The 22,328-nt window shown below is 40.2% G+C and overlaps 2 protein-coding genes across 3 annotated transcripts; one reads left to right on the top strand and one right to left on the bottom strand.

The window, feature by feature from the left end:
* Positions 1–53: 53 nt before the first annotated feature.
* On the bottom strand, positions 54–10,834 carry wdr1 (WD repeat domain 1). Its single transcript, XM_037100572.1, has 15 exons — positions 10,677–10,834; positions 8,928–9,049; positions 7,733–7,823; positions 7,161–7,308; positions 6,646–6,826; positions 5,768–5,845; positions 5,480–5,560; positions 4,805–5,038; positions 4,085–4,172; positions 3,138–3,294; positions 2,444–2,531; positions 2,199–2,309; positions 1,840–2,013; positions 1,576–1,720; positions 54–978 (listed from the first exon to the last, which is right to left on the bottom strand). Exons 1-15 carry the CDS (start codon positions 10,690–10,692, stop codon positions 872–874), a joined length of 1,821 nt encoding a protein of 606 aa, XP_036956467.1. The 5' UTR covers positions 10,693–10,834; the 3' UTR covers positions 54–871.
* A 2,358-nt stretch (positions 10,835–13,192) lies between these two features.
* idh3b (isocitrate dehydrogenase (NAD(+)) 3 non-catalytic subunit beta) lies at positions 13,193–22,100 on the top strand. 2 transcript variants are annotated; one of them, XM_037100576.1, is made up of 11 exons: positions 13,193–13,291; positions 14,811–14,984; positions 15,224–15,344; positions 16,067–16,127; positions 16,222–16,354; positions 16,667–16,800; positions 16,931–17,033; positions 17,139–17,285; positions 17,805–17,899; positions 18,885–18,945; positions 21,560–22,100. In XM_037100576.1, exons 1-11 carry the CDS (start codon positions 13,238–13,240, stop codon positions 21,635–21,637), a joined length of 1,161 nt encoding a protein of 386 aa, XP_036956471.1. In that variant the 5' UTR covers positions 13,193–13,237; the 3' UTR covers positions 21,638–22,100. The 2 variants fall into 2 exon arrangements, with proteins under 2 accessions (XP_036956471.1, XP_036956470.1); XM_037100575.1 differs by lacking the exon at positions 21,560–22,100 and adding an exon at positions 19,823–21,208.
* Positions 22,101–22,328: the final 228 nt, after the last annotated feature.

Raw genomic sequence — 22,328 nt, 5'->3', positions numbered from 1 at the left:
CTCACTGGACAACCTGCACATAGATCTGTGACAAATCTGCATGAAAGGCAAAATGCATAAAAAGTGTTTTATTATTATTAATATTATTAATAATAATGCCTCACTTCCACTTTGGAAGCGGATGCATAAAGACATTGAAAAAAAGAAAATAAGTGAGACGAGCATCGTGGGCCCAAACAAAGACACAGCAACATTACAGGACCTTCAACTGAACAGACAGCATCTTGATTGTACATGTAATTTGTTCTTTCAGTTCCTACTATTGCTTCCCAATCCAACAGGAAGAGTTGTGAGTCACAAGAAGTATGAAACCTAAGACAAACCAAAAAAAAAAAAAACACACCACCCAACCTCTGAAAAAGTTGAAGAAAAAAAGTGACAAACAACATTAATCTGGACTAGTTACTTCTCATTGTAGGAATGTAACCAAAAGGTTTCATTTCTTTCAAACGCCATTTTGATGAAAAAACAAATTTGCTTTTGGTTCATCCGTTGGGTTAGGATGTATTGAGCCCAACCACAAAACAAGCAGTTCAGTTAAACTGAGTGAAAGCTATTAAATATGGAATGTTGAGCTTACAAATAATTTTCTGGGTCCATAACGCTCAAGGAGAAGTAAAAGCACTCATGGTTAGATTGTTTACTTCCACAATTTGTCTCTGTGCAGGCTGAGGTTATTCGCGTCAAAGAGACATATCTTGAATTATTTTTAATGGGAGCTTTTCCCCAGTCGGAAACATTTACAATTCAGATGTTTACAGACAGCATTGAACACCGTTTAGACAGTGAAAATACAGGTTAAAAAAAAAAAAAAGAAAGAAAGATTGAAGTCTACAGTAGTCCTTGTTCCTGGAGATGTGGATGTTTCTACTCAGTATTTAAGAGTCCACTGCTTGATGCAGGCATCGTGGGAGCCGGTGACGAGGGTATGATCATCGATCCAGGCCAGGTCACTAACATGGTGCAACCGGTGAGTGTCTGCAGAAATCAAAGCATGGAAGAACCTTGTTGTAAAAATGTCTCAACACAGGGGAAAGCGTTTCATAGCTTCACAGTGAGCAACAGACTGCACACCACCGACTCCAGCTCTACTGCAGCCCGCTTTTGAAAACTACTTGAGCAGCATGAAATCAGATCACCACATGATCTCTTTATGAAAATTCAAGCTTGGCTGCACTGTAAACAACATAGTGGCTGCTCTGTTGTATTTCTACAAAAGTAGCTGCTTGAACAGCTGTGTTGTATTTAACCACACATCCCGTTATCACTGGTAACCACAGGGGTTGCCAAATCAGGGAACATTATATAACTTGTTTAACCTTAAAATAACAGCTTCAAAATAATTTTGATGGCAACAGGGTGAATGGTGTCTCTATCTCTGAGACAAGAGATTGGGGGCGGAGTGGCTGAGATTTAGCAACCCCTGTGGTTACTAGTGATAACGGGTTGCTGCATGTTTGGTTTTTGTTGCAAAGTGGACATGTGTAGCTCTTACAGAACAACTTTCAAGTACATCAATGCGCACCTGTGTGCAAGCTGGGCATGTGTGAATGCACATGTGCACGATTGGCCTACCTGGTATCTTAATCCTCTTGTCTGCATCACCAACTGTCCACACATACACCATCATGTCCATCCCACCAGTCGCAAAGTGCTCATTATCAGGGGACCAGGCCAAGGACACTGGTTTTGCATGATGTCCGTAATACTCAGTTTTGTTCTGGTGGGGAAAAAAAAAGGAGTGAGAAATAATTATAAAAAGAGGCATGACTTCAATTGATAAGGAATTGTATATTGAGAGGCCCATAAAAAGAATGTATAGGACAGACAAACATCTACCTTGTAGTCATCAGCCACACAATAAACTGCGGCAACTTTCTTATCATCTACAGTAGCCAAATAGGCTCCATTAGGAGAGTAAGCCATCTCTGTGATCGTCCCTTTAGCATCGATAGTTTTGCCCTCGTCCTTCAGAGTGTTACCCTGAATGGAGTAGAGATGGATTTTCTCATCCTGAGGAGGAAAAACAAAGGAACATATGAATATCACAACCAATATCACCAGTGTGTGATGGAGAGTGTGCTGTAACTGTCTCCTGTGATGTTACTCAAAATGGGTTACATACCTAGACACGTCGAAGCTATTTCTTACTTAAACACATATTCTCAGATTATCTGTCTTTTTAGCTGCCCACTTACTTTTCCTCCCACTGCAGCAGTGGTACCGCCAGGGTGGATAGCTCCGACCTCTGCTTCATAGCCGAGACGGTCCAATGTGAAGACCTTCTTCTTGTCCTTCAGCAGGACAATCTAGAAAAAGCAGATGACCAATATGAAAAATGTCTAGAAACTGCAATTTTAAAAAGGATTTAAATATGATGATGTGGATTTTGTGGAACCTTGGAAATGTCTCCAAAGTAAAAGAAACTGACTAAAGAAATTACCTGCTCAACGCACACTGCCAGTGACAGCCCTCCTGATGCTACTGACACACTTTTAGGCTGGAAATCCATCTTCACCACATCAGAGGCACTGAAAAGCAGTAGTTGGGGTTAGTCCTATCGTAAACAAGCATGGTTACATTAAGAGGTGGACAAATTAAATAATTATGAGGTTCAGTATCCAGTTCGAGGTAGAACAAGAAAACAGAGATATTCAGACACACACAATGTGAATCAAAGTGATCCAGTAGGACATAACATCTAAGACATGCAAGGCTAAAATATTGGGGTTTGTGCCTTGCTCAAGGGTACTGCAGCAGTGCTCAGGAGGTGAACTGACACAGTTCCAACTACCAGTCCTCAAACAAAATCCCTGTGGTCAGAGATGCTGCCACCCCAATTGATATGACTGCACATCAATACATGTTCTGTGCACACAGAAAGGTTTTGAGTTATTTTTGTCAAAGATAAAGTAAAAAAATGGAGGAGGGCCATTACTGATTCTATACATTCATTAAGCGCCAATACATCCATGCATTAGCAAATGTCATGACAAGATAAATCTTAATCTGCTTCCTTCCACACGTTCGCCCTGAACATATCGACTTCCATCATCACTAACAGACAAAATCATTATAATCCCCACTGAGCTCATCTTACAGTTGTTATCTGCACAGCAGCACATGAAGACCCCCACCTGTACTCCTTCTTGTTGATGGTGGTGAAGCGCAGTGTATCGTCCATGCTGCATGTCACCAGCTCGTCTGCGTCGTTAATCACCACCTTGCTCACCTGGTTGCTGTGGCCCTTCCCACTGAAGCAGTCATTCTCCCCAGTGTCTGCATCCCAGTAATGTGAGGCAATCGTAAAGGAGAACATCAACCGTAGAAATGGATTCTTAACAGTGTCAACACAGTGCATACTGTGAAATGAAGAGACGCAGTTCGTTTGTGTGACTACAGAGACTGAGAGAAATCTGTGTCACAGAGGCTTCTCCACGAAGCACTGATACCTCATCTCAGATATTCCTGCAATTTTGAAACTTCTTTAAAAGACTAATGATGAATGAATTACCAGACAAATCGTTTTTAGAGAAAAAAAAAATCTCTGCTAGGATAAAGTCTTTAACTACTACCAACTAAACATCAATCATTTAAGCTTCCAGTCATTTACTGAATAAAATTCCATCTAAGCCTGTTCTTAAGAGTGTATTTATTTAATCTCCACTTAAAAAGCCCAAATTAGAATGACTAGCTTGGACCATTAGTAGAACAAATGTCTCTGCTTCTTAAATTACCTGTATGTAGCTGCCAACGATGGTTTGCACTTTAGCTCTATTAGGTTGTAGTACTGCCTTCAATCTGCCTGTCCATTTTATTCTGCTACAACAATCTTCTATCAGCAACTCAATTCTGATACAACTATATACAGTATTTAGAAAAGCATTCCCAGGAAAATATCTGTTGTTGGTGTTACTTATCATATTACCAGTAACATGATGTCAACATATTGAATTTGTGCTCAGTTTGTACTCCATCTACAGATACAGAGGGTTTTTGTTGTTTTTGTTTACTTACAGGACACTGAATGACATTTATAAATCATAATTTGATTCAACTGATTAGTAAAAGAGTAAAAGGATATTGATATGTCCATCGTGACTCCCCGAGTAGATGTTAGGTCGCCCATCAATTTTGTGAACTGTCAGACACTGGATGGATTTGCTGTGACCCTGAAGGATAAACAAGCACATGTTTTTAGATAAACTTACAAGGGCACGTAACAACAGTTAATGTAAAGTATTAACCCCCACCGGCAGCACATTAGTCTAATGAGAGCCACATGACTAATAACCTGTTTTACAGTGACTGGCACTTTCTGCCGTCCTGAACACAATATCTCCAAGTCACATGCCCCCAGTTGTTTTCAGCAACCCCCTGAATACAGCCCACAGATAGCGCTTTATGCAAAATGTAACTCTTGGCAAAGTAGTGTTTTAGCTTCTGTGTGTATATGTTGTTATATTTCAAAGCCACATTATGTAAAAAAAATGGTTCTGAATGGAAAACCACTGAAATAATACAAATAATACAAATCCCAGCTCTGTGACAATTTGTCAGACTCATTACATCATAACAGTAAGAAATATGAACCACAAGCTACTAACAGTCAGCTCTCAGTTTGTACAAACATCTGTGTAATTTGCAGATTCTTATTTACAAATGCCAATACATGCTTGCAAATGTCTGGTAATTCATTTTCAATATCAACATGTTCTTAGCAACTTGAACACATTGTTGTATCAGTTTCAAGGAGCTCTACTAACAATACCAGGAGCAGCATCTTTAAACTCTAGAGTCTGACCTTGATGGTACGTATGGGCCGGTCAGGGTTGTTCTTGTCCAGATAGTTGATGTATCCTGACAAGGAGATGCTGAGGAGGTGGTCCTTCTGCCACAGGCAGCCCAGCTGCTGGTCTGCCACATCAGTGCCCATTTTGAAGGTGGTGACGGCCGTACCTGCACCAACATCCCAGAGTTTTACTGTCTTGTCCCCTGAGGCGGAGATCAGTTGAGTGCTGTCAGGGCTCCAGCTGACCTGCAGGAGGTAGAAGATTAAAAGAAAGTATTATATCAATATACATGTAACCAATGTTGCAATTATTTTGTGTGAAGACTCTCAAAGTGACCTATAAATGTTCAGAAAAAACACTGCCATGTGAAAAACAAATAAATCAACAGAAAATTCTAATCAGTAAATCAATCCCTCATTTGAAGGGAAAGAAACATGTTTTGTGTCCATACACTCTATGAAATGTGCATGCCAGCTTTGACTACAACTAGCTCACCTAAAAAATTAAACCTATCCAGCTAAGCAAGTTATTGGGACAGAGGATGACAAAGAGGTTAACAACTGTGGTGAGAATCTGTTCAACTACATCGGGACATACTGGCAAGGTAAACAGTATAGTGAACATAGACACATTTTTCCTTATTCAACAACAACAAAAAAAAAAAATATTACATAAAACCTACTTACAGCATAGATCCCTCCATTGTGGCTCTTCTCTCCACCCAGTGAGCCAACAAACTCGCCAGTCTTTCCATCATAGATGAAAATCTGTGGAAATTATACCCATTAAGAAAACAACATTTTCAGTTATAGTGAAGTTTTGATATATTTAAAACTGCCACTTGAGGTTGAGACATCATGTGTATTATTTCTGATAATATCGCAGTGATAATTACTTATAATTCTGGCAGAGGATAATCTTGCTTTGAAATGTTAATATGGTCAAATGGCAAAGCCTAGTAATCCAATACTCACCATGCCATCACCGCCAGATGTGACAAACCGCTCTCCATTTGGAGAGAAGCGAACACAGTTGACAAACTGGGAGTGACGCTATAGTGGTTACCAGGGAGACAGAAGGATAAAAAAAAAAAAGAAAGACAAAAAAAGCATCATATTAATATACAGTCCATGTTAGTTTTACTCCATTTTAAAAATATTGCACAGTACCTTAGCCTTTCATTCTGCTATTATAGATAATACAACATGATACATCTCTAAGTCTTGGTCATCCTCAAGACTGACAAAATAAATAAAATAAATCACAATCCTCCCTCCGATTGTCTGTAGCACATACAGTGCTGTTCAGCCTCCTCTGCTACCCCGTCTGGAGCAGCTGAATCAGTGAGTTCATGAGCAGAATACCACCAAGGCAGCAGGACCTCAGAGGAGTGCTGATGCTGCTTGACTTTTAGAAAGAAAGAAAGAATGAAAAAGAAACATTTTTTTTCATTCTTTCGTTCTTTCTTTATCTATTTTTTTTTTTTTTAGAGCGAATAAATGAGAAACCAACTGCAGATTGAATTCTAAAAACAGATCACAATCATTTTTGAGCAGAGGAAGTTATTCACATGTTTATAGTGGGAATGCAGCGCACGCATTCTGGAAGAATGTATGAGGGAAGTTGGTTATGTAATATGCAAATAGACAAACAAGCCCACACTGTCCAAAACCAGCACAGCTAGAGTCTTGAAATGACCAACAGTATCAAAAATAAGATTGTTGGTTTAATGTGAAAGAAACACTTAACTTACAGGACTTTCACTTGGTATGAAAGGTATTACAAAATCATCTCAGCTCAAACTACTTTGTCTAAACATCACCCCTTTCCAAAAGTTGTCAGTGTAACTCACACTTAGTGTGAACTTGAACTTGAAGGGAGGCCCCTCAAAAAAGGAAGCGGTCTGGTCATCACTGCCGACGACAATGCGGTATGGGCGATTCTGCTTTATGTCGACGCTGTTGATTAACTTGCTGTGGCCAGAGAGATCCCCCACTGATGAGCCAGAGTCCCACAGGAACACGGCCCCAAACCTAAAACGACAGAAGGACACGCATACAGTTGCAGATTTCTGTGATGTTTGAAAGAAGAGCCAAAAAATTAAACTACAATCGTATTCACACATTGAGCAAAACTCTGTTGATATTATATACAAAGCCATTACATCAAGCAAGTAATAATAATTCCTTCAAAACCGGGGTTATTCGGCATATTAAAAAAGGTAAAAATATCTAAAGCAAACAACGGACTTGTGCACAGTGGACCATAATCAATGTGATACCTGGAGAAGCTGAGTCATGGCTGAGTTTAATGAAGCCATTTTAATTTCCTGAACATGCATTAAATACCCCACACCCTCATACTCACTTCTCTCGTCCATCCCCAACAACAGCCATCCTCTTGCTATCCTCTGTCCAAGCAATGTCCTTGACCTTGCCTGAAATAGGGGTGTACTCGTACTTGAGCAGGTGCTCTTTCTGGGTGGTGTCCCAGATACGGACCTTTCCTGATGCATCTAAAGAAATTAGAAATAATAGTTTTAGAATATAACAGTAATATCAATAATACAATAATAACTATTTATAGAGCAATGTGCTTTGACTGAGCAAAAGCAGGACACTTAGGAATATTATGTAAGAGGAGCCAAACCAAGAGAAGTTAAAAAAGGCAACAAAAAGAAGGCAAAATCAAAGGCAAAAAGATGTATAATTAATTATAAATTAATAGACAATTAGAGAGATAAAGCAATGGAATTAAAGGAAAGAAGGACGAAAGGTATTCAGAAGGAGGGTGTCCTCACATAAAAAGTACGTCCTTTAGATTTGAGCCTCGACTTTTAAATGACCAGGAGGGCCCCACACAAGGACCTAAGGCTCACATGGGGTCAACATGTCTGCTATACACATTTGTTGACATGTGTTCACAGGTGGATCATTTACCTCCGGATGCAATGTAGAATCCACTGGGGGAGTACTTGGCGACCGTCACTTGATGGGCGTGTTCGGTGTAAACATCTGCTATAGCCGGGTTCTGTAAAAGACAGGACATGTGAGATAACAGCAGTTTTTACCTTTGACCTGGAACTTATTTTCAAGGTTTTGACCATTGTTGTAATAAAATTTTACTCGTTACATTTAACACTTAACAATGTTCATTACATTTTAAACAACTGCTTCCTGACTGAGGAGTAAGTGAATACCTGCTGACCAATGGTGTTTAAAGCTCTCAATTTTGAACATTGCACTCAGTGTTCAATACACCATGATGTCATCCACAGTTAAAGCTGCAACAGAGGGTGTACTCCAACTGACCTCGCCACTGTGCCACATGTTAAGCGGTGTCAAGTGGTTTTAACTCTTAAATGCAGTGCAGGTAGAGACGATGTGGCAGGTATAACCAAGGTCACTATCAGCTGACAACAAGCTGCAGCAGGTATGGAGAGGCTGTTTTTGCTGAGGATGAATTATTGATCAAGGATGATTTGAATGAACACTCAGGGCATCAAATTTAGACTCTTACTAAATAACATAAATAACAAGGCTTGTGTGTTCAGGAAAGCAGCATCTAAGTTGATTAACTTCTGGAGGAGGTTGGAATTTACGGACACTGCAGATGTTCTTGTGTCAACTCACAGAAGAGAGTGAAAAAATGAATAGCCACTGCAAAAAAATTGGAATTGAAACAGTTTCAAATACTTTGAATCGATATGTATTGATATTCTTATAGATAACACAATGCTAAATTCTGAACATGTTAAACAATTATTTGCAAGCACCAGAGACAGTACAGCAACAGTACAATTTGCTCTACTAACCATACTGTGTTGCCATGTCCCACTAGCACAAAACAGCACTGTATCCACACAGTCATGACCACACCTAACATGGATACTGGATGTGGTCAGCGTGCACTAAACATTCAACTTTCAGCTGAGTGGTCAGTGAAATTATGCTTTTGAGCTTGATGCTAGCGTACCCTTTTAAATTTGACTCACCAAAGCAATTTACTATTAATAGCAGGTAAAACATCATCATATGATGATGAGAACGTGAAGGATGGCCAAAACAGAGCCAAGGCTGCAATACATACATAACACACTATTAAATATACTCTCTTAAGAAGATGGAAAATTACATCAATGTTCCTGATGATGACACACTTCCCGTTGGTATACAGGAAGTTGTTGCCTTTGGGATCCCCGCCAATCACTTTTGAAACTCCCCTCTCCATCTGCGGGAGACTGGCGAATACATGTTCTAAACAGAGAGAAGAGATTTATAAAAGATGACAGACATACAGCATTAAATTGAACAATTTCTCCACAGACCACAGCACATGCAGAACAATAAGAACATCACCTAACAGGGGTGTGAAATCTTGCAAGAGGCACCACACACACACGACTCACATCTTGATATCTAATAATATCTTTGCCCCGTGCTGCAGACATAAAGCGGCGTCACTTAGTTCTGCATTAGTCAGACACTGAGACCAAACAGCCAGGTCTGTCCTTATCAGTCAAGTCCCTGTTCAGACCAATTTAGCGCAGAGGTGTCATAGCGGCGTCCAAGAGAGGTTTGTGTTCCTCTAAAAAAGAAGTGGACGAAGGCAAGAGATCGGCTATGCTTTTCCCTTATTACAACAATGTGGTCTCAATATTTATACATCACTCTTATCATGAGAAATACTATTGCTGATCTCTTCTGACATGGTTCCAGTATAGAAGTAATAGGTTTCTAAATTTGGGTTATTTGCAGAGCCGGACCGATATATCAGTTGTCTAATATTGTCAGATATTAGCCAATCACTGATATATATCTGCATTCAGTGTATATGTTGCCCAATATGTGCTGATATGAAGACTATTTTAATATCATAAAAAGCTTAAAAAGATTATGGGATCATTTATATTTAATAAAATCAAAGTGAAGTTTACTGTGTCAATGCAGACCTACAATTTAACAATAAAGTTTACTGTTAAACTGTTAAAATACAGCTACACACACACCTATGTCACAAGTGTTTCATGGAACAGTGGCCGAACATGTGTGTTTATCGGCTGATAATATTTGTATGTGAATTTTGTACCTCCTAATATCGGCATCAGCCCCAAAAATCGAGCATCTGAATAGTTAACTGGGCTCTTAACTTACATGTTAACAGACAAGATGGAAAAAGCAAGCGACTCAATTCTCTTGGCTAGGTTTGAAATACATAAATGTAAACCCACCGACAAAGAAGCGGTTTTCTGTCTGCCCTAGACAATATGGACACTAACTGAGGACCAGTAAATCAGACACTACCAAGAAAGCTCGGCTTCCGCATAAGCCTCACAAAAAAAAAAAAAAAAAATCACATACTGCATATCTTTCACATCACTCTCATCTCCACCAGCTCCGCATTAAAAGCACACACACACACACACACACACACACACACACACAAACCCCTTTACTTTCTGTGAGCTAAACGACTTCTCCGGCAGAAGTGCCCGACGAGACAGCCCACCTCTGTCCGGGCATGTCACAACAATGCGATGTGAGCGAAACTATTTCCTGACAGCCGTTAGCACGACGAGCTAACGCTAACTCGACTTCACTGTCACGAGCTGCGTTTAGGACCAAATCCTCCTCACAGCAGACCGAGTTCAACGGAAAACAAGAAAACAGGCAACCCAAAACAATTATTTTCCAATGCCGGGGTCTTTCTTTCTTAAGGCGAGATGAGTTGCCAAATCGTGCAGTCATGGGCGAGGCTAGCTAGCTTGGCTGTACGGGGCTACCTGGCTGACTGTCTGTCTGCGGAGTGATCCCACCCCCCCAAAAATCAGAGTTTCGTTGCATTTTCTCTTTACGGTTGCCATTAAAAGATGAACAGCCTTACTCAGTTCATACGCCATTTTCCTCCTCGGGTCACTTGCTTAGCGTTACTCCTCTAAATGAATGAAACAGTGGAGACAGTGAAGCTCCCCCGGCTGTGCACTCCCTGATCACACAAACACGGAAGCGAGTGCAGCTCCTGCTCTGCCTGGCTTTGCCCATATATAGTAAACTCAGATACTACGCTGCGGCTGACAGCCACTAGCCATGCACTGCAGCTGCAGGGATTAATGATCCCTCGATGCAGCCTCTCAGGCTCTAAGACAATTATACCATCTCTAAACTCCACCAATCCAATTGGCAAAGGTAACCACAGCGTGTGCGTCTCACGTGCTCCCACTGCGTTTCAGTCGCAGAGCTAAACCTAAACTAGAGGTACATTAAGATGAAATAAAATAAGAGAGACATTTAACAGCATTTTCCATAATCCTCCAACATTTTTCTAACCATTTTGATAAAAGAAAAGGGATAAAGGAATTCTGATTCTGAATCTGAGTCTGAAATCTTAAATATTAGGGGAAAAGATTAGAAATATCCCACTGGATATTCATATCTCACATAAAGCCCAACAGAGACACTGTAATGAAAATTAATCTTTGTTCACATCTTCTATTTCCATAAATATATCAGATCCCAACCATTACATTTGTGGGTCAGCTGATATTGGCCTAGCACAGAAATATCTGTATATGTTTTCAGATATCAGGTGTTATGAAACAATCATGTGTTTAATAACCACATGTGAGGGATCATGCAAAGAATGTGTATTAGTATTTCTATTATATGACGAATGTTGTTAAATGCACATCCATTACAGACAAGCCCTCGTCAAACCCGTACAAGTTTAAGTCTGTTCAACACAAAGATGCTAGTGAAACAGTGATGCCCTTATTGTAGTACAATATATGACAATTGATAAAGTACTTATATCAAACTCAATATATTTAAGTAACATTTGCCTAAATTGTTTACGTAGTTAAAAATTCTGGGCCAACTGTTCAGGTCCGGGTTCATCACATTCAAACAACCTTGTTGTTGCCACTGTGCTGTTAATAGAGCCTCATGGTATTTTGAAGATTGCAAAGGATATATTTCAGAAAAAACTACGATCACATAATGATCATGTATGAGAGAAGCAAACCAAGCAGGAGGGACTTGTGCACAGATGAAGGACTGCCTGAGAGGCCTGACTCAGGGCAAAATTTACACAAATTCTTCACTGTGCTGCTTTGGCCCCCACAAAAAATTAGGTTAGCATGAATAACCAAATTAAAAGCCCAACAAGGTAAAGGGGGGGACTATTTAACAAATATCAGAGGGGAGCGAGCTGATTACTGATCAGCAATGTCATGTTGGTGACTTTAAAATCCGATGTCATTCTGTGTGTCAGAAGAGAGCATCACTTGCCTGGAATAGGATTGGGAATCCCCTGACCTACTTAGGATGGACCCATTTCAGAGTTATGGCAGCCACAAAAATACAGTCAAATTATAACAATACGGTGTTTGAAAAAAAGTATTAAAAGCAGTAGGCAACACACTGACGAAGATGAGCGAGTGTGAAAATGTGCATCCTCAGCTGTTCGCATAAAGATGGACACAGGGGCACCACTACATTTTGGGCCCCAATCACTCTGACACGTACAAAAAAATGTAATCCCTGGCATGTTACAGGGGCCCCTCTGAGTCACTCAAAGTAAACAGTATTAGCTTCACAATGACTGTTATTATTGCCACGTCAATGTATTGCGAAATATCATATGGCTTCCTGTTTTTTTCCACCTCTCTAAGTTCTTCACCATGTATTTCTGTCTTTTCATTCCATTCCTTCTTCAGCACCATCTTCACTGACACTGTTCATTCAGTGCTTGGCAACATTATCATAACTTGTCATAAAAGACCTTTCGTAAAGAGTGACAATATACCCATGCAAAGGACCACAACTGTTTCCTGCTCATGTGCAATGACGGTTTTCATGTCTGAGTTGCCATGTTTTCTGAGACTGTGCTAATACACCATCCAACCTCTAGTCGCAGATATAAACTTTCTTGCCAAATTTGATTAATATAGATTTTGTGTGGGTGCGTGTGGGTGTTTTTTCTCTCCTAAGGGATTGGGACTGTAAAGGATATTACAATGAATAATGGATGCAGGTGGTGTTGATTCTTTACCTTAAGGATGTATGGATATTATAATTGTCAGCTTTGCATATTGTGGCTTTTCTTTTTGTTTGGACTATAACACACAACTCAGGCGGTCTCCTTTTGGTGGTGGTGTCTCCAACACCACAAGGTTTTCTCCAAGAGGCCAGGCTACATGTTTCAGACCGGCTATGTGATATGACCGTATCATGTAAGCTGACCCTCCTGTTGGCTGCCTACCAGCTGTCTGCCGAAGTGCCCCCGAGCAAGACACTCCCCAGTGGAGGAAGAGGCAGCTTTCACCCTGACAATAACCACCCTGGCAGCTTGGGGGCACTGTAACAAAGCAGCACCTCTTCTTCTTCTTCTTCCTCTTCTAGCGCCCTCCCTCTCCGACACCACAGAAGAAGTAACCCAGTTGCTGCATGCCCGTGACGATGGCGGCCGCCTTGAGAGGAAGCTTGTTAACATTGGTCAAGGTGAGTGCACGGGTGATGTTTACAGGCGTATTTCACACACGGGAGAGGAGTCGCCGTGATTGAAGTTGACTTTTTGTTCACCTCAGGCGCCTTGTCGCCATAAACTGTCAGAGGAGGAGTCAGACTCACCAAATTGTGACATCTTGTTGCTAACCACGAGCCTCCATCGTTAACTTACACTTTGAATTAGCTCCTTCAGATAAAAAAAAAAAACACTGATGCCTTTTGGGGCTCCAACTTGTCTTGTCAGCTGGTGAATGAGGAACAAAAAAATCTCGGTGTTCACTCGTCAGTAGATACAACAGGAGTGAGCTGAAGCAGGCTAACTAAGGCTAACTCCGTTAACCCTGAGTGGTAACCTCCCTGTCATTAACAAACCAGCATTTACTTGTTCACGCATATGGAAACAGCTCATCACCTTCTGGGGCCAACCATGAGCTGACTGCCCCTGTAAGGAGCAGAGCAGAGCAGATAAGCCTGTCTGTGTCCCTGTTCCCTTCAGATAATAATACATCTGGTTTGTTACTGCGTGTCAGCTCCAGTTTTCTCACCTGACAGATTCTCAAATGTTGGTGGAAGTCAAGAGCTGTGCAGTTTGTTTATTTAGATTATCTCCTGATATTAATGTGTCTTTTCTTGGTGAGGTGGCTTTTTGACAGATGACATTTGAGGGGAATTGTTAGTATCCATTTAATTCCTGTAGCTTCATTTTTTAGCCCACTGACCTGATGATCAGGGTCCTCTGTTTGAAACATGTTTTCACCTCTGCCCATCTTAATATTATCACTGTTGTAAATAACAGTAGCCTATATGGATAATATCCTCAGTTTTATCCTGTTTTATCCAGTATTGCCACAAAGAACATTTTTTCATATAATATTGCTCTTTGATTTGTTGCACATCATTGCCTGATTTATCGTTCTCAAGCTAAATGTGAGGTGTTACAAGGCAATTAAAGGAATGACACTGAAGTAAAAAGATCCTGTGACACTCAAGTAGGGCTGCTGCAATTATATACCTTATCATTATCTGCCAACTATTTTCACTTATTTCCTCTTTGTTTTTTTTCTAAATTAAATAATTTCTTAATTAAATATTAAATGAATCAAATTACAAAACAAAAAAGCGAAAATGACTCAAAGAATAGAGAGTTATCAAAATGGTTACAGGTAAGCACAGTTATGTTTAGTGTTGACTGAATTTTCTCAGGTTGCTGCTTTCTTTTTGTGAAATCCTGCATGATAGATAGATAGATAGATAGATAGATAGATAGATAGATAGATAGATAGATAGATAGATAGATAGATAGAACATTGGATTTGCTCAGATTTAAATGGCATATTCAAACTGTGCAAACACTGCTTTGTTTTAAGGGTCACAAGCCAGAAATATGTGAATAATCATCATACCCAGAGATTATAAACAGAGAGCTAGTATGTTATGGTAAAAACTCAAACTCATTCTCGTATTATGACTACCACGTTGTGCTTGTTGTGACTGACTTCTTTCCCATCCTCAGGGTCTGAGCAGCCCCCGGTGGCAGCAGCTGGCCTCTCGACAACTGAGTGTGTCTGCTGTTCTCTGTAGCCCAGAAGCCCCTCCGGCCCGTGCTGATGCTACCTTCAAGGTCACCATGGTGCCGGGGGATGGAGTGGGACCTGAGCTCATGACTGCTGTCAAGGAAGTGTTCAAGGTACATTAAAGAGTGGCATTTTAAGTTATTCATTAAGTTATGAGTAAAAAAAAAACACACATTATAACCATAACCAAAATCTAAGATGGTAAACAGTCACATATTATGATAATGATGGCATATCAATATCATGCTAAGCCCAAGTTCAGTTTAAGGTTATTGAGCGTTTTATATATGTATCTATCTAGTATGTTGATGGCATATATCTAAAGTTGACGTCTGTTTTATCTTGTCTCCAGGCAGGAGATGTCCCAGTAGAATTTGAGGAGTTCCACTTGAGCGAGGTACAGAACATGGCCAGTGAGGAGAAGCTGGATCAGGTGTTGACCTCTATGAAGACCAACAAAGTGGCCATGAAAGGTAACCTCAGTTATTCTTTTGTCTCTGCATGTAAGCCCATTTTACACAGCCTATTCAAGATGTCGCTGCTTTGCCTTTACTCCACTGTGCCGTCCTGTACTATTTCGTAAGCACAAAGGCAGAATAGGGCATTATTGTTATTTTGTCTCTGAACAAGTAGCATTGCCGAAACAACATATGTGAAAAAAGAGTGAGGCAGCGAGGCAGCGGGATGGAACAGGGTTGTGGCATGTTGACAACTTGTTATGTTTTCAACACACACGTGGGTGATTTACAAAACAGCTAGCGGCAGATAGCAGTCACAGAAAATATCTGATGACCGCAAGGTCTTCAAGGTCTTAACCCTCCAAGCAGAGGATGAGATGCCACATTATGCCATTGTTTAGAAAGCGTTGCCTGATGCATTTGTAAAACAAAGTCAGCGTCATTGTTTTACAAGTCACACCTTTTTCCTTGCAGAATGCTGGTACACTACCCAAAATCAAGCACTGGGGTGGCAATATGCCGTTGGTCTTTTCTTCATTGTTTAAAATAATGTGGGTTTAAAGAAAGGGTTGAAGTTGCCACAGTATTGCGAGATGTCAATGTAAAAAGGGCTTTAGTCCAGTTCAGTTAATAACAACAAAAACATTGTTATTTGGAAGGCAGCAAAAAGAGTCTGAGGTTTTAAATATAATGTAATCGATCTAATACATGTGTTGGTGATATGCTTGGTCATCCAGGAAAGATCCACACACCTATGGAGTTCAAAGGAGAGCTGGCTTCATATGAGATGAGACTGAGGTAAAACCAGAAAAGAAGTTGTGGATTTGTGTGTGTGTGTATTTAGTTTTTTGTGTTTGTTTTAATAACTCCTATCGTCCTATTCATTCCCCAGGCGTAAACTGGACCTCTTCGCTAATGTGGTTCATGTGAACAGCCTTCCGGGCTACAGCACTCGCCACAACAACCTGGACCTGGTCATCATCCGTGAACAGACTGAGGGGGAGTACAGCTCTCTGGAACACGAGGTAAACAAAAATCCTCCTCCCTGCAATCACCAAGTAAAGGGTGAATAGTGGCTTTAAAACCACATGAATAGGGGATGGGCTTTTTTTTTTCTTTGAAGAGGGAGGTTCCCCACGAACACCCAGACATTTGGCCAGCATTAAACTGTGTATGAAAACAAAGATGAATCACTCTGACAGAGGTTCTGGAATTGCACAATGTGTTTATGTATTTGTGTCTTTAATTAAGGTTTTCTTTTGAACCAGTTCTCAGTCATTGGTAAGACTAAAACATTCTCATGTATCAAATGAATGTCCCTTCTTCTTGCTCTGTAGAGTGTGACCGGTGTGATTGAGTGTTTGAAGATCATCACCAGAGAGAAGTCCCGGCGCATCGCCAAGTTCGCCTTTGATTATGCCACCAAGAAGGGGCGAAACAAGGTCACCGCTGTCCACAAGGCCAACATCATGTAAGGAAATAGAAAAGCCCCCCCTATTGAAATAATTGTCTTCTACTAATTCTTAAAATAGTGTTAATTTGGGTCATGATTTGCATTGCCGTTAAAGCAACACTTTTCTTCATTTTCTGTCTTATTACAGGAAATTAGGTGATGGCCTGTTTCTGCAGAGCTGTGCAGAGATTGCACAACTGTATCCCAAAATCAAATATGAGAACATAATCATTGATAACTGCTGCATGCAGGTATATACAGCTTCTCAGTTTAATCTGATGAAATGAGTAATACATGACTGTGTGAGTAGGATTTCATTTCAGTTATTTATCTCTTGTGTATTTTCTTTGCTGTAGCTGGTCCAGAATCCGTACCAGTTTGACGTGCTGGTGATGCCCAATCTGTACGGTAACATTATTGATAACCTGGCAGCAGGGCTGGTAGGAGGAGCTGGCGTTGTTCCTGGGGAAAGCTACAGTGCAGAGTATGCTGTGTTTGAGACTGTGAGTTTCCACTGACCTTCTACTGTGTTGCTTGTTTTACATCTGTTTATACTGCCTGTCAGTCACTAGTTTTATTACACTTTGTCTCTTAAGATTAAGCTGTTTGTACATCAGATGAAGATGTATGGGCAATTTTTAGTATAATATTCCAATGTTTAAGCTTCTCTGTTTTTTGTCGAATAAAAATGCTCTTTAAATATGTAGGATCCTTAATTATTATTATCATCTTTCATAATCTGAACAGGGGGGGCAGAATGACACTTTGTTAGTATCTTAAGTCCAAAAGTCCAGAACCAGATTTTAATTCACTGTCATAAATTTATAACAAAGAAAAGCATTGAGTCCTTACATTGAATAATTTGGGATCAGCAAATGTTTGATATTTGTTAAAAAAACAAAACTGAAACAATGAAGTGATTATCAAAATATTTGGTAATTAAAGGAGAAATGGAGAAATGGTATCACTTCTACTAATAATTACTCAGCCCTTCTTGATCTCCTGTCTGTCTTCACTTTCAGGGTGCCCGCCACCCCTTTGCACAAGCTGTAGGAAGAAACATCGCTAACCCCACAGCCATGCTGCTCAGTGCCTCTAACATGCTCAGGCACCTCAAGTGAGTCAACCTGTTGGGTCTTGTAGTAAGAGGAACACTGTGTTTCACACCGTACCTCACAATCCTTTGTAACCAGAGGTGGGTAGAGTAGCCTAAAGACTGTACTCAAGTAAAAGTACTATTACATTAAAAGTTGTAATCAAAATAACTACTTGAGTTAGAGTTTAAATGTACTAGCTGAATTAATAGGTAGATTAGTTTAAGAAATTAAGAAAAAGGGGGAAAAAAGGCACCACTTCTGTACAAATAAGATATTAACAAGTCAGAGAAAATTGTGTTCACATGCATTAATAACAGACCTTTTCTATTATGTTAAAAAGTAAAAGAAAAGAGTACCTTATTACCTATAGCCTCTCAAGCAATGGGCCATCCTTTATTGCTCCAAGAAGTAGCGGTAGACTTTGTCACTTAAAACATCATCAGATTGTCACACACCTGTTCCACACTGGCAGCTTTCCCATTCACATCTGTTGCATGTTTGTTACTACCTTCGCTGGCAGAACAGAGGCAGAACACAGCGTGTCCCCCCATTTCAGCCTCTGTAAGTTTCACACAGACGATGAGGCAGGATATTGGTGCAAGATTCCTGCCTTGAAAGGGTTCTGTGAATGGATATGAATAGCAGAGCACCAGCAGACCTGGGACTAGCTGACCACCTGCTTCTTAACAGAATGTGTATGATTGCATTAGAATTATAAATGAAAGTAGTATGATGAATATTTTCAAATTTAATGCAGTAAAAGTAATATTTGTTCTCAAATAATCTACTCCAGTAACACTTAAAGTATGCTTTTATGCTAGAACTATTCCGAAAAGTACAATTCACTCAAAAGTTGCTTACATGCAAAGAAAATGTGACTCGTTACCACCCTCCTGACTGGAAAACCCCCAAGGCTTAGAAAACAGCCTGTTTGTGATGTGTGATGTTGTCATATCTACAACACAGTTCTGTTCACCTTTTCACTGTTGCTGTATTGTGTTGCAGCCTTGAATATCACTCCAACATGGTGTCAGATGCTGTCAAGAGGGTCATCAAACAGGGCAAGGTGAGTGTGTGTGTGTGTTACCTGTTAATTCGGCCTACTGTGTGCCTACAGGTGCATTCAGGCTGTGAAGACACTGCCATGACTTAACCACTAACAGCATTAACACGAAGAGTTGTTGGATGTTTTCTGTCAGCACAACAGAGCCAGCTCAGTTATGTGTGGTTCTGCTTCAGTGATGTGAAGCTAACAGGACTTGTCAACTTATAGTGTCAAAATGCTGCGGGCATTTAAGTCTGATACTAGCGATGCAGCACATTATCTGTAATGATGGCAGTTCTTGACCCACACATACCTTCATCTAACAGCCTGAAAACTACACCTCAGTATGTTAGGGTTAGGGTTAGACACTATTTTTTATAAGATTGTGTATGTGCTCATGCATCGTACTTTAGCTCTACTTTGGCATGTCTCTTCCTCCTTCCTTTATGTATAATGGTGCAAGGCATGTGCATTTGTTTCCAGGAAAACCAGACTTTTTTTCTTTTTAAACTGGCTTGGACTAACTGCATTTTGCACCTGCTCCACTTTGATGCTAACATACATTGACGCAAACACCAGCATGCGTCCCACAGATAAAATGCACGGTCAGTTCAGCTCTAAAAAAAAAGAAGCATTTCAGCGACAACAGCTTCAGGACAGATTTTTTTTTTCCCCTCTATAAGAGGTTTTCAGAAGCTGTTTGAGTTTGAAGCAACTGTGTGAGTGTGAGGAATTTAATTTTTAAGGGATGCCTGTCAGTTGAAAGCAGAATTCTCCTGCACGTTGTCTCAAGTGCCCTTCCTCTCCCTCTCCCCTTTGCTTTAATTCCCTCCTCTCCTTGTACCCCTTTGCCCCGTGTGTTTGTGTGTGTTCTTGTGTATCTGTGTGAACGTCCCAGGTACGGACACGAGACCTTGGCGGTTATTCTACCACCAGCGACTTTGTGCGTGCTGTCGTGGAAAACCTGCGCCACCGACCCACTTACTAAGATGTTTTGTCACACTCCTCTCTGACTTTCCTTTAAATCTGGACATTAATCTTAACATGAACTGGACGCATGTTAAGACTCACCTCCCCTCTCACTGCATAATGACTGTTCAGTGCCATCAGTTGCATTCTAATGTATACGGTTAATACCAAAGGTCCTGTTGTACATCACCAAAAAAGGATTCCCATCATTCATCTGTATCATCTTTACATCCTTCCTCATAGTTACTGTCCATCGGACTATTTGTCTTTCCATTTCATGTCATTATGTGTGTCGATGTCCAAGTGTTTCAGCCTTGTCCACCTCCAGGCTACCTCTCTACTGTCGAAATTGTGTAGAGTCTGTCTGTACAGAAACAACCAGACCACATTTATCAACAGTTTATATCAGCTGCTCGCCACCAACCTGCATCACTTTTCTTTTATTCTCATTGTCTGACATTCTCATCAGTCATAATGAAACATCTTTAAGCCAACTGTCACTGTAACTCAATATACAGTACAAACATTTCTGAACTACTTAATTTTTAATGTATTTAATAGAACTGCCAGTTCAGTGCTGCAAAAAGCACCTAAAATTGTGGCTGTGAGTTGCTGCAACATTTATGTATCTCACTGTGATATTAATAACTCCGTTAATATTTAAATGTTTCTGCCAAAACAAAAAAGAAAACCAAAAATGATTACTTTCAGGAATAGCTCCACTGACCAACTTTCAAGACATTGTTTTAAAGTAATTCTACCGTTTTATAGCTGCAGAAATTCTCTGAGTGTCCATAAAGCTAGTAAATATTCTCTGTCAGCGCACCAGTTGACAGCATTGACATTCAGACTAATTATGATTTGGTATCCTAAAGGTTATCTGTGTATTCTTGGGTATCATAACAACAAATGAATTGTGTGAAATGGTCATTTTTGTATTGCATTTCTAAGGACTCCTGTAAAAGGAGCTTTGTGTAATATTGTTGCTGTTCATGACATTGATGCTGTAAGAAAGTGAAAGACTGACTGCTCTGTCTCACTACTTCATCTTTGCTCTGTGTATCACTGTGTCATAGTTTAAGAGTCTTTACAGTTGGTAGCTCTTAACCATATAAAGATATAAAGTAGTATATTGGTTATAGCTGCACTTAATGTTGCAGATTTTCCAAATTTTGTGTACTGCCACAGTACAAAACACAGTAAATGGGGTCATGTTCTTTTTTGAATTCATATCCTTCTTGGAGAATTCATACTTGAATACTGAAGCTTGATGTAGTATTGAATAAATAACATCAGTCATCTTTTCATAATCACTTTCAGGTTTTGAATGGTAACAGTTGAACTCTAATTGATGCATTTTGTACAATGACGATGTATCAAAACTGCTGCAGGACATCAAGTCTGTCTCTGGTTTAAAGGTTTAGCTCAGTGACATGTTTTGACTCTCGACCTCAAGTAATGCTAAAAATAAAAATATTAGAAAATAAGAGAGCTGAGGAAATGAAACTGCTGCTTTCTAGGCGTACACATCTCTCTGATCACGTTTTTTGTATTCCGTGACTGCAGTTTTCAAAGGCCCTCTGACATGCAGACCATCATACTGTATGTGGACATGTGTTGTTGCAGCTGTGCATATAGTAACAAGCTGTCCTTATGTTTGCAACAGGTGCGCACTGGAGACCTGGGGGGCTACGCCACAAGCGACGAGTTCACCCAGGCTGTCATTGCTAACCTGGCAGTGTAAGGAGTGTATTTACAAATCTGTCAGCTGCTGAGACGCACACACGCTTTTTTTAATTTACCTCCTGTTATGCTGACTGATTGTACGCAGACAGTACGTCAACAGCTCGCACACATTTTTCCGGCTATAACAGTCAAATGCAGATGTAACACACAGCTATGGTAAACACAAACTCTGCGTTGCAGTTGAGTTCAATACATCATCAGTGGCAGAAAGTGAACACGCAGTCTTATAATCAGCGCACAAATTATGTTTCCATGTGGACACGCTGGTACACTCCAGCCATTTACATTCTGATCTATGGTTAGATCCTTTCATTTCTACTTAATGGTTTTATGTCTGGACATTAACCAGCAATCAAAACATGATGTATGTATACGTTATTATTTATTAACTCCCAAGTTTTAGCTCTACTGCTTCTTCATTTATGATGAGAGATGAATAAAAAATGAGATATGAAAACTTGTCTGCAGAATCCTTGCGTGACTCCTAATAGAAGACTGGTGTTGTATTTAGTGTTATCAAAAGGTCATCATGGCTGCCGGCGGCTCTGTCAGCACGCTTCACCTGATGGCATGAGGAACTCAAATCCAGGCCAAAGCCTCCGTGTCCAAAAATATGCAACTCAGGTGAACTGGAGGATCTATAAAAGATGAAAATGAGAGTGCCTGGCTGTGTCAGACTTAGTGCACGC

Source organism: Acanthopagrus latus, chromosome 6 (assembly GCF_904848185.1).
Source record: "Acanthopagrus latus isolate v.2019 chromosome 6, fAcaLat1.1, whole genome shotgun sequence".
Classification (NCBI taxonomy): domain Eukaryota; kingdom Metazoa; phylum Chordata; class Actinopteri; order Spariformes; family Sparidae; genus Acanthopagrus; species Acanthopagrus latus.
This window is presented reverse-complemented; position numbering and strand designations above follow the sequence as displayed.

Bases quoted from the DNA above. Each gene is read 5' to 3' on its own strand.
- idh3b (XM_037100575.1), top strand. From the start codon at position 13,238: ATGCCCGTGACGATGGCGGCCGCCTTGAGAGGAAGCTTGTTAACATTG. The intron at 14,985-15,223 runs GTACATTAAAGA...TCTTGTCTCCAG, and splicing joins CTGTCAAGGAAGTGTTCAAG to GCAGGAGATGTCCCAGTAGA. The intron at 18,946-19,822 runs GTGAGTGTGTGT...TGAACGTCCCAG, and splicing joins GGGTCATCAAACAGGGCAAG to GTACGGACACGAGACCTTGG.
- wdr1 (XM_037100572.1), bottom strand. The intron at 5,039-5,479 runs GTAAGTAGGTTT...TACCTCCTGCAG, and splicing joins ACAATGGAGGGATCTATGCT to GTCAGCTGGAGCCCTGACAG. The intron at 2,310-2,443 runs GTAATTTCTTTA...TGCTTTTTCTAG, and splicing joins TGGCAGTGTGCGTTGAGCAG to ATTGTCCTGCTGAAGGACAA.